This window comes from Pyricularia pennisetigena, chromosome 2 (assembly GCF_004337985.1).
Source record: "Pyricularia pennisetigena strain Br36 chromosome 2, whole genome shotgun sequence".
Classification (NCBI taxonomy): domain Eukaryota; kingdom Fungi; phylum Ascomycota; class Sordariomycetes; order Magnaporthales; family Pyriculariaceae; genus Pyricularia; species Pyricularia pennisetigena.
Genome location: NC_043741.1, coordinates 512,069 through 534,559, shown reverse-complemented (window position 1 = coordinate 534,559; position 22,491 = coordinate 512,069). Strand labels below are relative to the sequence as shown.

Below are 22,491 nucleotides of genomic sequence, written 5' to 3'. Positions count from 1 at the left end.
TACGAAAATTAAAAACCACGATTTACAATAATCGTTATATCGTCTAACCTTCAATCGAAAACATTATTGTGGATAATAAAAAACTCCCTGGTAAAAATACCGTGCTGTTTCGAAATCTTTTCACCGCGTATACCAATTAAATCCGCGTTTATTAAAACGTATAAAATAAAATGGTTAATTCCGGGGCCGAAACGATTTTTACCAAAACTATTGTTTTTGCTATTATATTTAATATTTTTTCTCGCAACGGCGGTAATTATAACCGTTATTTGGTATAAACTTTTATACGCGGTTTTATTTATTTGGAAACACGTTTCGCTTTTTTAATATACAATTATTTCGATAACGTTATTAATTTTTAAATTTTTTAAAAATGCAATACGTCGCGTTATGAAAAAACCTGCAGGAAACGCGCCGAAATAGTAATATTTTCGTTATTTTAACTACCGTTTCAACCCCTTCTCCCGCTGTTTTTATATGCCAATTTCGTCCCGCGCATTCCCCGCGTTTTTTCGTTTTTATTATTACCACGCCCCGTCGTCGTTTCGAAATTCTTTTTTCGCGTTACCTAATCGCGCCCCGTTTTGTTCGTACCCCGACCCGGTATATATTTGGTTCTTCGCGCCCCCGCGGTCCTATTTTACTGCGCTTCTATATTTTTAATCGTAATATAGGTAGAAACCCGTTTTTTAGAAAATCCCGTCGTAAATTCTTTTTTAATCGAAAATATTATATGTAGTCGTACCGTCTTATTGCGGGAAATTAATTAAGTCGTTAAGCAATAAAAATTTCCGATTTCCGAGGACGAGGCGGAAATTAATAAAATAAAAAAGGAAAACGTTAAAATAAAAAAAGGAAATAAAAAAAGGAAATTTTAATAATAAATTAAAAACGTATAATTCGGTTTTTATTAATATTTTATCGCCGCGCAAAATTATCGTTTCGTATTATATATATTAATTTAATTTCAAAATTGGGTGGGTAGGATGCGGTTACGCCGCCCTAAAAATGGGCGCGGTTTGTATGGTCGTCGGTTTATTTTTATTATTTTTCGCCCCGGTAAAAAGTTTAATTTTACGTATTTTTTTTACTGTGTATTTGGTTAAATTTATATTTAATTTGGGTGTACCGCGCCGTTTTTTTACCGGGGAATTGTCGATTTTTTAGTTAATTATAATAAATTTTTGGTCCGGTTAAATATTTAATTGCTAACGTCGTTTTGATATTGGGCCATTATTTGTTTAAACTGGCCCCCATTTTGTTTCGAATTCGTCCAATACCCGTATATTTTCCACCGTTACTAAACTTTCCCACGTGGGTTCGTCGTATTTTTTCCATTTTACCAAAATTTTGCGTTTACGCCTTTTTCCTACTACGTTTTTCGCGGTTAGGATTTCCTTTATTACCCATTTTTCCGCGGTTTCGTTATCCAAATCTAATAAAATTAATAACGGGCCGGGCTTAATATCGGTACGAATTTGGGACGGTAATAGGTCGTCCGCGGTTTTTTCGATTAATTTTACGTAAAAAATGGGGTGGATTTTTTTCGGGACGTTTAACGTAACCGTTAATAAAATAAAAATCGTTATAATGATATATTTATTCGCCACAAAATTAAATTTTTTATTCGGGCGGTTAATTTTAACGTTTCGTAGGTTAAAAAATTTTATCCCCTATTTTAAAACGGTCCGCTGGTTTCCGTATTTTATTTGCGTTTTTTGGCGTTATTATATATAAATTATAACGGCGTGGGCCACGTTTATACCGTTTTTAAAACATTATAAAAACAAATTCGCGCGGTTTTTGGGCGTAAAACCTGGTTTTCCGTTTTTTTATATTACCGGGACCGCGTTTATTTTATATTTTAATAATAATTTATTAAAATTAATTCCCGTGGTTAACGAATTTTTATTATTTAACGTTAATTAAACGGCGGGAAAATATCCGGACCAATTTATTTAATCGAATACCAGGAAATTTCTAAATAATATTGCATTTCCTAATTAACCAATTCCGTACCCCCGTCCGTTTTTAGGTGGTAAAACGTCGATAATAATTGTAAAATTCCTATTTATCGGCATAATTCCGACCAAAAACCCCCTACCTAATCCGACCCCCGGTCCGATATAATCGCGTTAAAAAAATCCCTAAACCGCCACCAGGTAAAAACGAATTTTGCGGCGCAGATTTCGGCCTTTATTAAATTTGTCGCTTTTAATTGGATATATTTAAAAAAGATATTAATTATAATTAATATATAACGCGGTGCGTCCGTATCGTTACCTGGGAAATCCGTTATAAAATTGACAGAAATTTGTTTCCAAAACCTATCCGGTATTGGTAAAAAATATAATAACCTTTATTTACGTTTTTTTCATAATTTTATTTTGCGGTAAATGTCGCAATTACGTACGAATCGTCGTTTATATTCGGTTATCCCGTCTCAATAATAATTTCTGGCCAGGATTGTAAATATATTATCTTTACCGCAATAATTAATTATTAGGGATTCGTGGGTTTGTTGCAAAATTGCCTTAATTAAGGGCTTACAATTGGGTAATTAAAAGCGGTTTTTATATAATAGCGTACCGGAAACGTTGATTAAATAATCCGTTATTTATATTATCGTTTCGGTTTCGGGTAAAAATCGTTTTATATCCTATTGGACCGCGTTACGTTTATAAACGTATACCGGGTTTTTTTTCCACTATTTCGTTCCAAAACTTTGTTATATAAGGTTGTTGGAAAATAAATATTCCTTCCGGGACCGCTGGCAATATATTTTATAATAATATTATAAAAATACCGATTATAATTATACCGGGTATTGGGCGTAATATTATCGTTTTCCTTTCCTCGTTAATTTCGTCCTGCTCCCGTTTCGATAACGCGTCGGGGATTATCGCGTATTTTTTTAATCGGTACTTTAAAATATAATTAAATTTGGATAGGACTTCGGCCCACCGCATTTATCGTTCCAATACCACTTTTAATTTCGTAAAATATTCGAGCCTTTTATAGTCCGTAAAAATGGTAACAAAAACGGATATTGCGTAGTTCTACCTTTTATATTTGCAAATAATGGACAACCGCGAGCAATTTTTTATCGTAAATAATATAATTGCGCTGGGCCGTCGTTAATTTAACGGAATGGAATATTACCGGCTTTTATAACCCGTTTTTCCTTTTTTGCACTAATACCCCCCCGATAATTGCGCCGGAACAATCGGTTTTTATTTTCGTTTCCGTTTCGTCGCTTTATTGGGCCAATACCGACATTTGCAAAAATATTTATTTAAATATTTTAAAAATAACGTCCTCTTTTAATATCCATTTAAACGGTATTTCTTTTTATAAACCGAAATAAAAGCGCCGTCATACCCGAATACCCGTTTATAAAATCCCGGTAAAAATTTGCGAATCCTAAGAAACCGCGCAGTTTTCGTAATTTCGTCGGGGTTTTCCATTCCCGCATCGCGCGTAATTTTTCCGGATCGGCTTCCACGTTTATATTAACGTATATAATAAACCCTAGGTATTTAACGGAGATAATTGCGAACGCGTTTTTATTGAAATCCAAATTTAAACCCGCCTTTTTTAATTTTCCCAAAATATGGGTAATTTTCCGCCAATAATCCGTTTTGGAACCGGACGTATAAATTAAAATATCGTCCAATATATTCCCGAAAACGCCGTTAATATATTGCTGGAACGTGGCCGGGGCGCCCGTTAATCCGAATAAACACATCAATTATTCGACCAATCCGAATTTTATACGAAAAATTATAAAATATTTATTTTGTTCGGCCACGCGTAATTTATGGAAAATTGCGCGCACGTTTATTTTAATGAACCACTTTACTCCGGATAGAAAACGGAATGGTTTTTTAATTAATAGTAAAAAATACCGGTCCTATATTATAATAGCGTTTAATATTCTATAATCGACGTATAAACGCCATTTTCCAAAAATTTTCCGAATTATTAGGACCGGGGCCGCGGTTAACGACGCGTTTATTCGGATTTATTTTTTATCCATTATATCGATTATTTATCGCCGCAATTCCAGCAATTAATCGCGCGGTATATAATATAACCGGCCCTATAATAATGGCGGGGATTTACCGTTAATATTTTTTTTAAATCCGGATATAATGGTCCAATTCGCTTTTACACGGGGGTGAAACCGAAATTTTACCGTCGTTAAATAAATCCTCGAAACCTTTTAATTTTGCGGGTAATATCGCCGGGGGTTTCAAATCGTCCTTATTTACCGCCGATAAAACTAAAACCCGCGTTATGTTTTATAATAAAATAAAAGCGAATTCCATTTATTCGTTCGTATTTTTTTTGTTTTTCGGGCCGTTACCAAAAACACGTTACCCATAATTACCGTAAATTTCCTGTTTTTCGGACGTAGGGACAGTTTTTGCACGAATAACCCTTTAACAGACCCTATTTTTAATTTTCTTTAACTTGGGTTAAATACCATTTTTCGGTGGGTTATCCAAAAAAATCCCAGGAATAAATCCTGCGTTGATCCCGGGATTATATAAAAAAATATCGGCGCGGATTAACCGTCGATATCTACGTCGCAATTACCCATTTCCCGTATATCGGTTTATATTCGTCCCGTTACTGTGCCTAACCGGCGGATTTATGGTAAAAAAACCTTTATTATTCCTAATTTTTCGGTATAATTTCTATTTATTACCGCGTAATATTCGCATTTCAAATCCATTTATATAATAATAAATTTCGTTAAATTAACTAAAACCGGGATAAAAAGTAATCGCCCTTTTATTACAATTTATATTATTTTTAATTACCTTTTCCGATCCACATTTATTAGCGTATTATAAAATAATTGGGGCCCGTCGCGTCGGTTTTCCCCTAAATTAAAATCATAACCCAAAATTAATTTTTTCCCTCCTCGGGGTCGTTTAACGTTGGGCGTATAACCGGTGCGAATTGGTAAATTTAAACGTAACAAAAGGCGGATTCGCAATGAAGGTAAGCCCCTATTTTACGGCGTCGTTGGAATTTTTAAACGGATATTTATAAAGCCCAATTTTTCCCTTTATTTCCATCCAATCGGCGCCTTTTTCGTTTTTTACCAACGTTATAACGGTTTCGGCCAATTTTTATCGCTAATACGCCTATTATTACTATATTTTTTAATTTTATTTATAAGGAACTTGGAAAAAGGGCGTTCCGTTTTTAGTTAAAACGTTTATCCAAATTAATAATTTCCAAATCCTGGGCGATATAATGGTATATAACGATAAATCCGTGGTAAGAATTGGAAATAATACTTTTTTTTACCGACGCCTCCTTTATCCGGTTAACAACCCAGAAACGCAAATAATTTATGAGAATAATAAGCTTATATTATAAGTTTAAGCACGTAATATATACTACGATACATAATTATGCACAATTATGCATAATTATTATGCAGTGCATAAAAGAATAATAAGTTTATATTATAAGATTAAATACGTAATATATACTACGATGCATAATTATGCACAACTATGCATAAATATTATGCAATGCATAAAAGAATGATAAACTTATATCATAAGTTTAAGCACGTAGTAAATAATACGATGCATAATTATGCACAATAATGTATAACTATTATGCACAATAATGCATAATTAATATGCACAACACTGTATAATTATTATGCACAATACTGCATAACCTTTATGCAATGTATAACGTGTATTAATTAAATAATGCAATATAATTGCACACAATTTATGCATGTATACTTTTGACCTATTTGGGCAAAAAAAATGAACGCAGATCATTTGCAGATTATACGATCCACAGGCAAACCTATTTTGGTAAAAATAAAACGCATGACATAAATACAGGTAAGGTTTTGAAGATTGCGTCATGCAACGTTTCAAATATGAAACGTTTAAAATAGCCACATATATAAATAGGTGAACGCTAAAGCGTTGTTTTATTTTATCCTAATTGGGAAAATAAAATGCAAACCTTAATACGTGGATTTGTAATACATGGATTGCCATATGCAATACTTTTGCAGATAAATAGGGAAGAGTTTCCCGCCTTAGAATTAGAGGAAGTTTTATGAATCATCCATTTGATCCATCCATCTATCTATCGATCTATCTATCCATTGATCTCTCGATTCATTCAACCATCAATACAGTTTTTACCTCTATTTATCTTATTTATAAAAGTGACCTTTTTCCCCTTATATATATCTACCTTATACAGATATATTCACTTCACAATTTATCACATAACCTACCTTTTAACATAATTAACCCGTATTCCGTCCGACTATTTAAAACCTTTAACCGCAGTAAGGAAATGTTCGAATTAAACAAAAAAATATGCGAATAATTCGCCGTATCGCATTCGGAATGCTTTTAATTCGGCGAAAATTTGGGTTTTTTTATAAAAATCGTCGTACATACGTCCCAAATATTCGATAAAATTTGTATGGTTATACCCCCCTCCCGTGCCCCATATTTCGTAATAAAAGCGGATTATATTTTGTATTACCGTAATAAAATTAAATTATACGTATTGGAATCGGTCGCGCTAATTTCCGACAAATTCCGCATCGCGTATTAATTTATACGAAATAATTTATTTCCAAATTATAAACGTAGCCGGTGCGCCGTCGTATAATGGGGGGTCCCGTAAAAGTTTTTTTTTAAGGCGTTATTTTTACGCGATCGCGCCTGCGTTTAAAAAATGTAATTGCATTTAAACGATACGTTTTTCCAATATCGCGATATTCGCAACCAGGTTTTGGTAAAAATCGTAAATTTCCCTTCCCGGGCCTGGTTTTGGGTTAATTATTATTATATTTAAATTTAAACGTTAGTAAATATTATAAGGTAAATTAACGGTTAAAGGACCGTTAAATATCCTTATTGGTATTATTACTAACCTTGGGGGGAAAAAGGAAGGAAAGGTGTGGGTCCGGGTCGTGGTAGTGTTTTTCCCTTTATATATTGTCCCTGACCCGCTCTTGTATTTTATTACGTGATACGTGCCTTAGGCACGAATCCATAACATACAGTACTTATAGCTGAGCGGACCTAAAACTACAAAGTGCATGCAGTTATCGTTTAAAACAACAATTTTATTATTAATTTTATACTAATTAATCATTTATTAAAAAACTATATGATTTATGCAAATATCGGTGAAATGATAAAAAGTCTACATATATACTTCCTCTTATAGATTTATATATAAATATTATTTAGCCTTGTTTTTATAAGTTTTATTTAATTGAATAAAGCAACAAATAAAAAATAGTACAATTTTAGCATTCGTTTATATAAAAAAAATAATATAAGCGGGTGTTATAGATCGAATTTGCCGCTGAGGTTTGTTTATATACTTGATCCAATCCCTAGACTTTTGGCTTTATTATTATAAACATTGGTAAAAATACAAAACCGTTGCGATTGTAGATTATACTCAAAATTATATACACCTTACCTATCCGCTTATTAAACGGCTTATATATTTGGATATATGTACCAAACTGTAAAATTATATTATATTTAAACATGTCACCCCCACCTGGAAAAACCATAAAATTTGGCTGCAAGAGAAAAACTATATAAAATCAATTAAATAAAGCAAAAAATAGATAAAAAATATACATTTAGGACTTTTTCATATGAAATTCTTTTTAAAGCCAGTATTATAAATTGAATCTAACGTGGACGTTTTTTACATACGTAATTTAATCCATGAAATTTTGGTTCTTATATCGTTAAAATTGGTAAAAATTTAAACAAATTTCAATTGTAAATCGTTTACAAAAATATGTATACTTTGCCTATCCGCTTATTAAACTGCTTCTATAAAAGCTTGTAAGCACCAAAACCTAATATAATGGTATATTTACGTATAAGACCTTCCACGTGCAAACATTATAAAATTTGGCTCAAAATTAAAAATAATATTAAAAAAAATCGAAAATTTATAAATTATCGAAAAAAACAATACCGCCATAAACGGATTAAGGGCGGGTAATATCTAATTCGGCCGTTATAACAAATAACAAAATAAATCAAATCGTTGTTAATAGCGGTATTAAACGCTATTTTCAACGATGTTTTCTTTTTTTAATATTTAGCGTGGTTATGGAATAATAAGGGAGTGTCGGTCGCAAAAATGCCAAAAAATACCGCTATAAACGGCGAAAATCGACAAATTATCCTCAAACCTGAACCAAAGCGTTCTTTGGATGGACCCACAGGTACATTGCAAAGCCGCCATTGAACCACGAAGTGGAGCGAAGCGAACGAAGTGGATCAATTGTGGAGCTCTGGGCTTCAGGGATAAGCCCTGAGACTAGCGTTTCCTAATATATACTTAGTCTCAGTGCTCAGACTAGACCCCCCTGCTTCGCAGTGGGGACCGAACGCTCCATGTACCTTTCAGCCACATGGCTTTTCGACCAATTACATTGGCCGAAAAGATCGCGCTCGTTCTAGTCTGAGGACATTTTGTCGCATTTCGCCGTTTATGGCGGTACCACCAACGATAATTTGTCGCATTTCGCCGTTTATGGCGGTACCACCAACGATAATTTGTCGCATTTCGCCGTTCATGGCGGTACCACCAACGATAATTTGTCGCATTTCGCCGTTTATAACGGTATTATTAATAATATACCTAATATTGCGATATCGCTAATTATTATTTTATTGATATAACGATAATTTATGATATTTTGCCGTTTATAGCGGGTATATACAAAATATTCGCATTATAATGGCGAAAAGAAATAGTGTACCTATAGCATGCAATCAAATATTCGAATAAAAGAATAAATAAAAATTATAAAAATATATAGTATTTTGCGTTAAATTCATTGGAGTTTATTGATTATTTGAATGCCGGCCGCGTTTTTATAGCCACAGTATTTGGAAAAATATTAAAATATTAAATAAAACTTGTAGTTTTCTATTATATTTAATTCTTGCTTTAAATAATGGAAGACAATATTAATTTTAGTTTAATTTACAGTTTTTAAAGCTTAGTAGACCTAATACTGCAAAGTGCATACAATTATCGATTGAAACAAAAGTTTTATTAATATTTTTATATAAATTAACAATTTGTTAAAAAATTAAATAATTTACGCAAATATTGGTAAAATGAAAATATTTTTACATAATATATTTTTTGATCAATTTGCTAATAAATTCTATATAAATTCTTTTTCTATAAGTTTTATTTAATTAAATAAATAAAAAATACACAAAAAAACACAAATTTAGCATTTTTCTATATAAAAAAATAAAAAGGGCCGGTATTGTAAATCGGGTTTTACGTTGACGTTTATTTATATATATAGTCCACTTCTTCCAATTTTGGTTTTATTAATATTAAAATTGGTAAAAATGGAAAAGCATTTCGATTGTAAAATATATATAAAATTCGATATACTTTACCTATCCGCATATTTAACGGCTTATATAATTAGATATACGTACAGAGATGAGATATTATACTAAATATATATATACCACCCCCACGTGCAAAAACCACAAAATTCGGCTGCAAAACAAAAATGATATAAAATTAATTAAATAAAGCAAAAAAATTGATAAAATATACATTTAGCATTTCTTTTTATAAAACAGTTTTTAAGGCCGATATTAAGCCTAAAATTGAATTCGGGCGTTCTTTTATATACGTAATCGAACTTCTGGAATTTTGGGTTTATTATCGTTAAAATTGGTAAAAATATAAACGAGTTTCGATTGTAAATTATATATAAAAAAGTATATACTCTGCCTATCCGCTTATTTAATTGCTTATATAATTTGGTATATGCACCAAAATTTAACATAACGATATATAAGTCCATACGACCCTCCACGTGCAAGAATTATGAAATTTGGTTAAAAATTAAAAATAATATTAAAAAAAATCGAAAATCGAAAAAAAAATCGAAAAAACAATACCACCATGAACGGATTAAAGGCAGGTGGTATCGAATTCGGCCATTATAATAGATAAAAAAATAAATCGAATCGCTGCTAATAGCGGTATTAAACGCTATTTTCAACGATATTTAATTTTTTCAATATTGTGCATAGTTGTGGAATAATAAAGGAGTTTCGGTTGAAAAAAGGCCAAAAATACCGCCATGAACGGCGAAAATCGACAAGTTGTCCTCAGACCTGAACCAAAGCGTTTTTTGGATGGACCCACAGGTACATTGCAAAGCCGCAATTGAGCCACGAAGTGGAGCGAAGTGGATCAATTGTGGAGCTCTGGGCTTCAGGGATGAGCCCTGAGACTAATATATACTACTTTGCGACGCCCTCAAATAGCAGCTCGTAATATTTGCCTCAGGCATTAATGTTTACCAGATATATATTCAAAACATATTTACAATTTGTTATGCGCAGTATTAAATGCTGTGTAAAAACATACTTTGCGTAAGGTAAAAGCGTCTGCTAACTAGGGGAAAAAAGTGCTTTGGATATGGAATTAGTGGAGCAGAGCTTTTAGCCCGCATGGTTCCCTCCAGTAGTTCTATAGAACCAAGCGTACAGTCCGGAGCTGTTTCTCCAGAGCCAAGACAAATTATACAAACTACGAAAGCACATTGCGTCAACGATTTAGAAATGTTGGGACGGTGATTGGGCAAGAGAAGGAAATGAATTGCATTTACTACACGACAGCTGCCACATGCTATTATAACATGTCGCGGTCAACGCGTCATTATGAGCCTATGATTTCACTCTTGTGTCACTTTCCAGTCAGCAAGGCCAATCAACAATCCTATAACCAAATCCCACAAGTCGGAATACGACTAAAGATGTCGGTCCGGAGCACCACTTGGTTCCTATCTTGGGATGCCATATACACCAGGCAAAGATGATTCGCGCCTTGCTGCAGCCGCTTCGATTCCAGTATCGCCTGCTACTACCTCTCACGTATGGAGCTTCCATCGCGTCTTTTCCCCGTACAGTACAAAGGACCGATCGTATCTACAGACCAAAAGTTCCAATTGAGAAAAGAAACATGTCTGTCTCGGCCAACACTCGTCAACAATTCAACCAACAGTTCGAGGTCACATCCGGCGCCACCAATGCCGTGTGGATACACAACGACACATACGCCAACAGATCTGGACACAACCTTAAGGCACTGGCTGGAGACATCGAGGCCGACGTCTGCATTGTGGGCTCCGGAATTGCTGGTGTATCTATCGCTTACGAACTCGTGACTCGCGGCAAACATGTTGCTTTGCTCGAGGCTCGCGAGCTCTTGTCGGGAGAGACGGGCCGCACGAGCGGTCACTTGTCCAACGCCCTAGATGATGGTTATCTCGAGATCCAGAAGAAACACGGGACTGAAGGAGCAAAGGCAGCTGCCGAGAGCCATACTTGGGCGCTAAACTACGTCGGCGAGGTTGCGAGAAAGCTGGGCATCGACTGCGAGTATCGCCAAGTGCCTGGTTACACCGTATCTCAGTACTCGCGCAACGACCCAAAGCACGCAGATGATATGGAGGAGATCAAGAAGGAGGTTCAGCTGGCGCAGCAATTGGGAATTGATGTCGAGTTCAACGAAGGCCTGCAGGTCAAAGGTTGGTCATCTGAGCCTGGCAGACCGGACCAGCGCGACGGGGCAGTTTGGCGCAACCAGGCAACATTTCACCCAACAAAGTATGTCAACGGTGTCCTCGGGTTTCTCTTAAAGCAACCCAACTTCAAATGCTTCACACAGACAAGGGTTATGTCGGTCAACGAGCCTGGTATCGAAATCCTTGGGGTTGGCAACAAACACGTTGAGGTCAAAACTCAGCACGGGCACACCGTGACGTGCGGTTATGCAGTTGAGGCCACGAATGTTCCGCTACAAAAACTCAGTGTTGTCGCCGAGATGGAGTATGATCGCACGTACTGCATTGCCATTCGGGTCCCTAAAGGTTCTGTTGAAGATTGCCTCATCTACGATACGGCGGAGGAATACAAGTACGTGAGGCTTACTGCGTGCGACGACAGTGAAGACTATCTGGTTGTCGGTGGCATGGACCACAAAGTCGGCCAGGAGAACACTGGCGGTCGGTTCGACGAGTTGGAGACGTGGACCAGAGAACGCTTTCCGCAAGCTGGTGCCGTTGACTACATGTGGAGCGGTCAGGTCTTTGAGCCGGTGGATTATATGGCGTTCATCGGTCTTAACCAAGCCTGCAAGCGCACCTTTGTTGTCACGGGTGACTCGGGGAACGGTCTGACCCATGGTGTGATTGCTGGCAGGCTTATCGCAGACGAGATTGATGGTCAGCGCAACAGCTGGGCTGATTTGTACTCGCCAAAGCGCAAGATGTCTATTATCAAATCAGCAACAACAATGATCGCACACGACATGCAGATAAATTCGCAGTACAAGCGGTTTCTCCAGACGGACATTACAGATATCGAGGATCTTGTTCCTGGATCGGGCGGCGTGATGAACTCCACGACGCAGAAGCCAATTGCCGTGTATAAGGACGAGAATGGGAACATCACAAAGGTCAGCGCTTTATGTCCTCACATGAAGGGCGTTATATGCTGGAACGGGGTAGAGAAGTCATGGGATTGCCCAGTCCATGGTAGCCGATTTTCCAAAGATGGGTTGTGTGTTGAAGGCCCTGCCAAGGGCAACCTTGAACCTGTCGCTTAAGCAACCAGCCCTACCTAAGGTTGCACGGTGTTGGTCTTTCACTTTGCAGGCTTGAGTACATCTAGCACTAGTCTAGTTCTAGATGCATGAGGAACTTGAACGGCCCCAAATTCTACAAATGGGGTTGGCTACGTTGCCTAGGTAGCTATGTAGACAGAAGCACCTATCTATCGCCTTCTGCAAGATAATCGTTATCTTATTGGACACTGGGTGAGGGGTATACTGCGGCTTAGTTTTCGTGACCAGGATTAAAACAGAGTTGGTCAAACAAAAAGTAGGCGTTTGCCGGGTGTGACAGATGAAGACGCAAAAGTGAGTTACTAAAGGCGACCAGTGTCAACGTCTGTCTATGTCTTGTGAAAGCTCCATCACCTCGACCTATGTATTTTTCTTTTCCTCTTATTTTTTTCTCACATGAAATATATGTAGGTTCATACTCAAACTGAGCAAAGGGGCTGTCCGAATGCCTGCGAAATAGTTGTAGAAATTACAAGAGATTGGTTCATCCGAAAAACGGATAGCCACCTCTCAAGGACCTAGGTAGGCAGGTAGGTACATTGCTTATGATCCAATTTCTGCAAACGCCGCAGTCGGAGGCATCCGGTGTCACTGCCTTCAGTCGACCTACCCGAATGACCAGTGGCTGGCATGAAGGGAACACCACCGACGAAAGTGAGGCGGGTGCCAAGCAAGGCAAAAATTATGGTCTGTAGGGCAAAATTCATGAGCACGAACGACAAGCAAGCAGGAACAGTTATAGTTGATACTTGCAATGTTCCTGCTTTATCTGAATTGCAAGTACCTACCTCCGTACCTTTATTACCTTATTTGGCTTCACCGTGCCTTCCCATTCTTTCTTTGGAAGCCAAGGTAATGCTCACTCTGTATCCAGCTGCGGTGTCGCCCATCTTCACACTACAGGTGGATGGTGACAGGCAAACAAAGACTCCCCCTGCAGTCTTGTCTTCTCCCACCGCCATTTAGACTGGAACATTCTCTGCCTTCCTATGTTGGATACCGTAAAATTGAAAGATCCGAGCTGACCATTCGTCTTTTGTTTTTCAATCAATCATTGCCGGCTGCTCGAGCTACCTGCCGTTCACTGATCATCCCACCGATCTTCCTTTTGTTGTCTCGCTTCCCTTGACCCATACATTCACACCAAACACACTCTCTTGGACCTTGAAACCTTCATCTATCTGTCTGCATAGCCGTCCTAGAGCTGTCCGTCCATATACAGCAGCCAAAAACCCTCTAGTCTACCTCACTCAAGTTCGCCAGTTGTTGGAGGAGGATGATTTCCCCATCGTTCGGGCCCACGCAGCTTGTACTGTTGATCACGATCCTGCATTATGCATACCCGGCGGCTGTCTTCATCTACTACATAGCTTCTGCGGCCGTAACCGTCTGCACCTTGCAGTCTTCGGCTGACCGGCCCAGGCATATGTATCTCGGCACCCTCGCCACTCTAATGGTTGCCTTCGTATTTACATTTGTCGTGGAGTTAGGTGTGCTCCTGACCCTCTCCTCACTTGGAGGATATCTCGGCCAAATACGCCCAGACATAGTCATTGGTCTCCTTTCCTCGATTCTTACATTTGGAGTCTTGGTGGCTGATATTTTCGGAACCGATGCACCCATGTGGCGTACATATATTGGTCCATATGTCCTAGCTGCTCTGGTAGAACCACTGCTTGCCACCCTCAACCAAGTTGCTGACAGCCGATCAGACTGGTACTGGTCGGAGTACACAGCTCTCGGAGCCGTGGCGGTGCGCGAAGTCTTGGCAGTCTCGATCTTGGTCTTGTATGCGAGCGGTCGTCCAAGGGTCGACGCAGTATCCTCGCCTGAAGACACCGAGAGCCAGCCATTGCTGCAAAAGACAGATAATACTGTCATTCATGGCAGTTCTGGGCACTATGGATCTACACAGACAGATAATTCGAACGAAGTAGCGCAATCAGGCGCACAGCAGATTGGAGACAGGTCTACGATCAAGGCCAAGGCCAAGTCCAAGGACAACGGGGAGTCGCATTACGAACGAAGAAGACGCGAGGCTAGGGAGAGAATGGAAAAGCGACTTCGGCAAGAGGGGAACTGGTTCTTGTACATGAAGAGCTTCGCTGTGAGATATACTGGTCACATATGGCCCCCACAACCCTTGCACATGCCCGAGCTACAGAGTCGGGCTCCTCGACGCGGCTTGCTAATTTCTAAGGGTTCTTTGCACAGGTGTTCCTGCCTTACATCTGGCCTGGCAAGAATCGAGTCCTACAGCTGCATGCAGTGCTCGTAGGTGGGTGTCTGTTTGCCAACAACGCGCTCAACGTGCTTATACCGCGGCAGATGGGCGTCCTGACCGACAGCCTGAGTGGTGCCAATGATGAGAACCCATGGGTTCAGGTCGGTATCTTTGCCGTCCTTCGGTTGACAGCTTCTGAAGCCGGCCTCTCCCTTGCCCGTCAGTGGCTCTGGATTCCGATCGAGAACTATTCAACTACCACATTGAGTTCGGCAGCTTACTCGCACGTCCTCAATTTGTCGGCCGACTTCCACGACTCCAAGGGCATCTCGGAACTCAGCATGGCTATTCAATCGGGACAAAGCCTGACTGGGCTGCTAGACTCTATCTGCTTCCACGCGTTGCCTATGATGATCGACTTGTGCCTCGCCTTCGTCTACCTGTCAACTACTTTTGGGCCCTACGAGGGGCTCATTACTGTGGCTACCGCGGTCATATTTTTCCACGTTGCGACCCGGATGCTCGCGAAGCTCAGGGAACCACGTAAGAGCGAGGTTAGTGCATGGTTTCACGAGCACTACGTTCTTCAGGCCGGAATCCAGGGTTGGTCGACCGTCACCTGCTTCAACCAGGTACCGTACGAGGAGAACCGCTACTCTGAAGCCATCAATGATAGAGTGGCCAAGTCCGAGACGGTGTTCGTGGGGTATCTGTTCGCATATGCCTTTCAGTACCTTGTTCTTCTGGCTGGTCTCCTGGCCGGGTCTTTTTTGGCAGTACACCAGGTCGCGTCAAAGCAAGCTACAGCAGGACAGTTTGTAATGCTCCTGACGTATTGGGGGCAGCTGGTGTCCCCGCTCAATTATTTTGCTGGACTCGGCAAGACCATCTCACGAAATCTTGTTCAAGCCGAACAGCTTTTGGAGATCATGCAGAAAAAACCTACTGTATTGAGCAAGGACGGGGCCCCTGCGCTGGAGTTATCTGGCGCCAGGGTCAAGTTCGACAGTGTGGGATTCTCGTATGACGGCAAGAAGAAGATACTAAACAATGTCAGCTTTGACGCACCACCGGGTACGACCGTGGCCTTTGTTGGGGCTACTGGAGCTGGGAAGTCAACAATCCTTAAGCTCCTAGGCCGATTCTACGACGTGAATGAAGGTTCCATCACGATAGACGGACAGGATATCCGTGATGTCGACCAATGCAGGTCAGTCACCGTACTGTTTTGTCTTTTTACTGCAGTTATCCAGACGTCGCTGACCACGCATGCGGATGTACAGCTTGCGGGATCAGATAGGCATCGTGCCGCAGTCTCCGGTACTTTTTGACGACACCATAATGAACAACGTGAGATACGCTAGGCTCTCGGCGACTGACGACGAGGTCTTCGACGCATGCAAGGCGGCCTGTGTTCACGATCAGGTCATGGGATTTACCGATGGTACGCTGCACAATTTCTGATTCCCTTTTGCGAGTTTGGCCATCAAATTAATTTAACATTCGCAAAAGGATACGAGACGCGAGTGGGCGAACGAGGCGTCAAGGTGTCCGGTGGTGAGCTGCAGCGTCTGGCGATTGCGCGAGCCATCCTGAAGCAGCCCTCGATTGTGCTTCTAGACGAAGCTACCAGCTCGGTAGATACAGAGACGGAGCAAAAGATTCAAGATGCGTTTGGCTCACTCTGTGCCGGTCGCACAACGTTTATCGTGGCGTACGTCCTCGGCTTTCCCAATGATATTCTTTTGAGGTGTGATGACGACTTACTGAACTGCGCACTCGATACCTGAATAGCCATCGATTGTCGACGGTAATGAACGCCCACGTCATTATGGTAGTTTCTGGCGGTGAGATCATCGAACAAGGCAGCCATGACATGCTGATTGCCAAAGGGGGCAAATATTCTGAACTGTGGTCAAAGCAATTCTTTGTGAAACCCAAACCCAGGCTTTCAGTCGACCTCGACCCGGCCGATGGCATCCACGCCACCCCTCAGCGACACGTTGTCGAAAAATCGAAGGGAAAGGCCAATGGCAACTCCAGCAGTCAAGACGGCAGCGATGATACGGCGGTCCACACTCCATCGGGCCATCGCAGGGAGGTAGGCATTTATGATCCTGGAACTCTCGAATACCACTTCCAGAACGACTAATGGGATGTGAATCTGGCGAGTGTTGACCTTCATAGGGATCCAAGCTTAATCCAGACGCCCCGACATTCACCCCTCGTGCCACAGACGCACACACATGTTGGTCAAAGTCTCGCGAGGCCGCAGACAATTCACTCTCCAATGAAGATCAAAACACTATCCCCGGAAAGCAGCCGTTGCAGGAGCAGGGCAGCAACCAGGAGCCGACCGAGAATGGAGGTGGCCCCTCACAGCTCTAGAAGAGCAAAGAGCCGCGGAAAACCTCCAAGTCGTATGGAAGAAGAAGGACCCCGAGATACTCGCGCCGAGTTCAGTCCAAGAGTGAGTAAGAACTTTTGTACAATGCCTTGAAGGTAAACCATATGATGTGGTTTGCTCTATATGCTGCACATGCATAAGCAAGTGCGAGGACTCATGGATACCATTAGATAGGAGGACTACGCTGCAACTTTTACATATTTTATTATCTGTCTTTGTAACAGCTTCGGGTCTGAAGCTGAAGCTTTAAAATTCATAAACCAACCCCTGACAAACATCAGCATATGGAAACCAATAGCTGTAAGCCCTGTTATGTATGTGCTGGCGATGGTGATATTGGGTGAAGGGTGGGCAGCTACAGGATCAGTGTTGTTCCAACAGAAAGCCCAAACAATCTCGGTATTGCTAGACAGTTGACGTCAGAAGTTTAATATGGGAAAGAGATCCATTCAAACCGGGCCATCAGTCACTACAAACAAGCAAGCTATGCATAGTAAATGGTTCGTTCATGACGAAAACATGTTAAGCTGTGGATGAGAAAGACCTTGAACTGTAGTGGCCATAGATTGCACAGTATGTATTCGCCCGTCAAATACACTTGTGCTAAGACTAGATACGCAAGGAGAATCTCGTGGTACATTGTCGAATGACAGTGATACCATGCTGTGGCTGAAGTTGACAAGCTGCCTGCCTACTGGTTGACACTGACAGTGAGTAACCAGGGGTTGGTCCAAATTCCGGCGATCAAGTGAGAGAAGCTGGTATTCTCCGAGGATGCGTCTTGCACGGGTTCGTTGCCTAAGTAATCAAGTACCTGCCTTTTTAGCGATCAACATACGACTTACTTGGTCTTGATCAACCGCCATATACAACGCAAGACGGGCAGGGAAAGTGCCCACCGAAAAAGAAACATGAACACTCGGGGCAGCTACCTACCGTAACGGAAGGGATGCTTTTGATGACTGTCAACAACAACTAATGGCATCTCCACAATGCAGCAGTCATTTGTTCCTCTTTGTTTCCCCAGCTTTTAGGTTAACGGAGAGTCGAATCTACCTTCATAATACTCACTCAATCTCCATGTTGTTACAGCTCAATTCACCCTTTTGCTGAAAACAAAGTCGACTCAAAATATTGCCAGCTTCATAACTTGGCCAATCAACAACACATACATACACCATGTCGTCTTCCCAGGAAGGGCTTCCCGAATGGCCCCAGCTGGACTCACACGTGCTTTTGAACGAAATGTTCCACGAGCGCGCAATATTTGTCAATCGCACAGCAACGGGAACAGCTCCAGAAGTTCCGGCCGACACTCTTAAGCGAGTTCGGGAGTTTCATGGCCAGTTAACCGATTTTGAGCCAACTCCCCTGGTGCGGCTGGTACAGCCTGAGATTGATGCACAAGTCTTTGTCAAAGACGAAAGCAGCCGTGCCGGGCACGGGTCCTTCAAGATACTGGGCACGTCGTGGGCCATATATCGTGCAGTGATTGGAAAGCTTGGGCTGCCAGAGGAGGCCTCAATGCAAGAGGTGGCAGCTGCGGCCAGGGATAATGGAGTGGTGCTATACGCGTCGGGAGAGATCATGCATGGGCACGCTGTGGCCTACATGGCAGGACATCTGGGCATCGAGGCAAAGATTTACATGCCGAGTGACTGCCCCCTGCAGGACAAGCTATCGGTGGGAGACCAGGCCACGCTGATACCGGCCGGGAACAACCTCGACCAGGCGCTAAGCGCAGCCAGGAGGGACTCGCTTCAAGACGCCAACGGTCTGCTCGTTTCAGATTGTGCCATAGAAGGGTACGAACAGATACCAAGGTTTATCGTCGAGGGCTACTCTACCATATTCGCGGAGTTGGACGAGCAGCTCGAGGCACTAGGAGTCGAGCCAACCCTGATCCTCGTGCCTGTCGGTGTTGGCTCCCTGGCACAGGCTGCGGTGAGGCACTACAAGACGGAAAGGCGCCTTGCTGCCCACCGGTGCGCCATTGTGACGGTGGAGCCACAGGATGCCGACTGTCTGTACTTGAGCATACGGGACGAACAGCCCACCGAGGTCAAGCCAGGATTTACAAACATGCACGGCATCAACTGCGGCGTCGTGTCCAAGATTGCCTTCCCAGAGCTGTTGCACACAGTCGACGCCTGCGTCACCGTCTGTGTGAGACGTGCCGACGAAGCCTGCAGAGAAATGGGGAGATCGGGAGTCCCAAACGGACCTTGTGGAGCTGCCACCTTGGCGGCCTTGTGGCGACTACAAGCAGCCGTTGTCAACGACGGCTTTATAGCCAGGCTCTTTGGGCATCACGCAAAGGTGATACTGCTCAACACAGAGGGCACGAGGTTTTACAACATGCGGCGAGAACATTTTCGTCAGAACTGTAGCCACTACAGCCCGCCCGGAGCAGTCATGGTTAGGCAGGGAAATTCGTTGATAGTCACGGCCCAGCCAACGGACACGGGATCAGCTCTACACGGCCCAGCTGGAGTTGGGGCAGTAGGGGGGAACTGAAGATACGAACACGAGTGTACATAGCACTAGATACTGAGGGCAATGGGGCGCTGCCAATTTCGAGTTTCCCCTTGTAAAACAGCACCAGCTAGCCTCAAGACCAAGGTACCTTGACCCCTTTCTCATGCGAGTGCCTCGCCAGCTCGATGACTCTCAGCCCATCTCGCGCCGTCTCAGGGCTCACTTCAACATGTGCACTGCCGCGAATGGCATGGACCACATTCTCATAGTAACCGCGACAGTAGCCCGGCAAGCTGGGGTATTTGCCGATCCACAGCTTGCTGTCTTGATCAAAGGTTTGCGATGCAGCATCGAACTGGGTCTTGGTCGACAGATCACCCCACGCTCGTTTGTCCTCAACGCCGTGGTCGTCGGGTGCTGGTCTTCCCGGATTCGCTATGGCGCGGGCTTCTTGTGGACAGTAGCCGAACTTGAGATAGGTACCCTTGGTGCCCCTGACGAAGAACTTGAGCTGGTCCCGCATGGGTGTGATGATGGATGTCTTGACCGTCACGAGCAGGTTTTGGTTGGTATTGTTTGCCGTGTACTGCATCACAATAGTGAAAGTGTCGTCCACATCACTGTCGACGCCCCTGTTTGAGGCAAAGAAACCGGTGACGAAGGAAGGGGCGCCAAACAAGGCGAGAGCTTGATCGATTGTGTGCGACCCTATGAAGTGAGTTTAGCACCAAGGGAGGGGAGGGATGAGATTAGATCAGTAATCGGAAGTGGCTTCTTGTGCATGCATGTTCAAAGAAACGGGCCTGAATCTGCCTCACCTAGTCCAAACGCCATCCCCTCCCCAGGCACGTACTCCTTCCGAGTCCAGCCTCCGATCCAGCTGGGATCAGGAAAGTCAAAATGAATCTGCGCATCCCGTACATCACCAAGGGCGTGCTCGGACAGCAGGTGCTTCAAGGTAAGAAAATCGCTGTCGAACCTGCGATCTGTGGGCAGAGCGAATTGAAAATAAGCGTCATCCGCAGACAGGCCCATCATCATCCACCTCAGCACCAACATCATCTATGATGGAGCAGCAGTCTGGTTTCGATAGACACCCACTCACTGTGAAAAACAGTCAGGATCCGCTTCTTCTCCTTGGCGAGCTTGATCAGTCTGTCTGCGGCCTGGCTAGTAGTGACAAATGGCTTCTCGACGACAACTGGTTGGACTCGCGTCAGTAATTTGAGGCTTGATAAAAGTCCACGGCAGGGGATTCATATCGTGTGCAAAGGACGCAGAGCCGACCGACTGACTCACCATGCTTTCCAGAGTTCAGAGCACCTTCAACGAACTCTTCATGGTTCGGCGTACAAATCACCACGAGCTCAATGTCTTGGTCACCAAAGAACTCGTCGACGGTTCTGTAGTGCTTGGCGTCAGGGAATTCAACGGTGCAGTGCCCGCCTCGGATGGCCATCTTGCCGTCTGCATGCTGTGGCTCAACCCCTGAGCCCTTTGGCGGCGCCTCGGCTCGCTGAAGAAAGGCATAAACTTGGAGATCGGTATTGGGAAGGATGTACGGGAGGTGAAAACACTTTGTGCTGAAGCCATAGCCAACTAGACCGACCTTGATGGGTGCCATTTCTCATTTCTATACAGTATCGTAGACCGAAAAGGCGAGCGTATTGGCACATGTCGTCACCATGTCTGCCTCCTCCATTGCATAGCCCTCGAGAAATACCTTCCTCCAGTCTCAGTCAGCCTTCCCCGCAATGCACACCCAGTGCCTCGCCTCACTCCTCACACATCCCAATGTGCCGTGCGGAGTAACCAAAGTTCGGTGCAGTCGCGGAACACCCCCTTGGATTTGATCCGATTCAGGATGTCACACCCCTGGCTCGAAACAACCGAGAAAGTCTAGATATTAACTAGGTACCTATTATTTATATTCGCTACGAGTAGCTACTACCTATGCAGCAGCGCATGTAGCTCGCTAGACAGGCAATCTTCAACGCGACAGGGTGGACGAGGACGGTCAGCTCAGCCTCAGCATAGCAAGCTCCTTGAAAAAAAAAGGTTGAAGGTTTTATTCCTTGTTGAAGGAAATGACCTATAGAGATCATTCCATCCCTCGCTCTTGACCCCAAATGTCGATCTCAACCGGTGGAGTCCAAGAATCTCTTTCAACTGATAACCAAAACAAAGCAAAGGCTTTCCACAACATACACAACCCTACAATTTCTTCTTGTTCCTTTTTCCCTTTCTTTACTTTGATGAGTGTCACAGAGGTTGAAGAAAGCGGCGGGAATCTCGAAATGAGGGGAGTGTCTCGTGTGCTTTTTTGGCAACCCAAGTTGGCGCGTTGCGTCTCCGTTATATGCCCCCAAATCTGTCCCTTGACGTGCAAAACGCTGCTGCCAAGGGAGCATCTGTATTGGCTCACGCCTGCCGGCTGCGAGGGCTCGGGTTGGTCACCCCGGTCAATCAAGTTTTGGCCATCAGCGAGATGGTTTGGGAAAGCCCTCTTGGGTGGTGAGTGACCTTGCAGCCCTGGGAAACTACCTATGCGGATAGCGGCTACCCGTATAGGCGCAAGCATGAGAGTAGCAATGGCTAGATGAAGCGGCCTTGACGTTGCCTATGACAAGGACAATCTGGCGACTTCATTTCATGGTTC

General features: G+C 42.6%; 3 protein-coding genes across 3 annotated transcripts; 2 read left to right on the top strand and 1 right to left on the bottom strand.

Annotated features, from left to right (window-relative positions):
- Window positions 1-10,911: 10,911 nt before the first annotated feature.
- Window positions 10,912-17,335, top strand: PpBr36_00114 (uncharacterized protein; the record flags this gene model as incomplete). Its single annotated transcript, XM_029887307.1, has 7 exons — window positions 10,912-12,555; window positions 14,030-14,830; window positions 14,938-16,157; window positions 16,231-16,391; window positions 16,460-16,661; window positions 16,742-17,048; window positions 17,135-17,335. 7 exons carry the CDS (start codon window positions 10,912-10,914, stop codon window positions 17,333-17,335), a joined length of 4,536 nt encoding a protein of 1,511 aa, XP_029750913.1.
- Window positions 17,336-18,533: 1,198 nt separating this feature from the next.
- PpBr36_00113 (uncharacterized protein) lies at window positions 18,534-19,871 on the top strand (the record flags this gene model as incomplete). Its single annotated transcript, XM_029887306.1, has 1 exon — window positions 18,534-19,871. The coding sequence occupies one exon, from the start codon at window positions 18,534-18,536 to the stop codon at window positions 19,869-19,871; it is 1,338 nt and encodes a 445-aa protein (XP_029750920.1).
- A 94-nt stretch (window positions 19,872-19,965) lies between these two features.
- On the bottom strand, window positions 19,966-21,456 carry PpBr36_00112 (uncharacterized protein; the record flags this gene model as incomplete). Its single annotated transcript, XM_029887305.1, has 4 exons — window positions 19,966-20,540; window positions 20,651-20,818; window positions 20,938-21,033; window positions 21,132-21,456. The coding sequence occupies 4 exons, from the start codon at window positions 21,454-21,456 to the stop codon at window positions 19,966-19,968; spliced, it is 1,164 nt and encodes a 387-aa protein (XP_029750919.1).
- Between the last annotated feature and the right edge of the window lie 1,035 nt (window positions 21,457-22,491).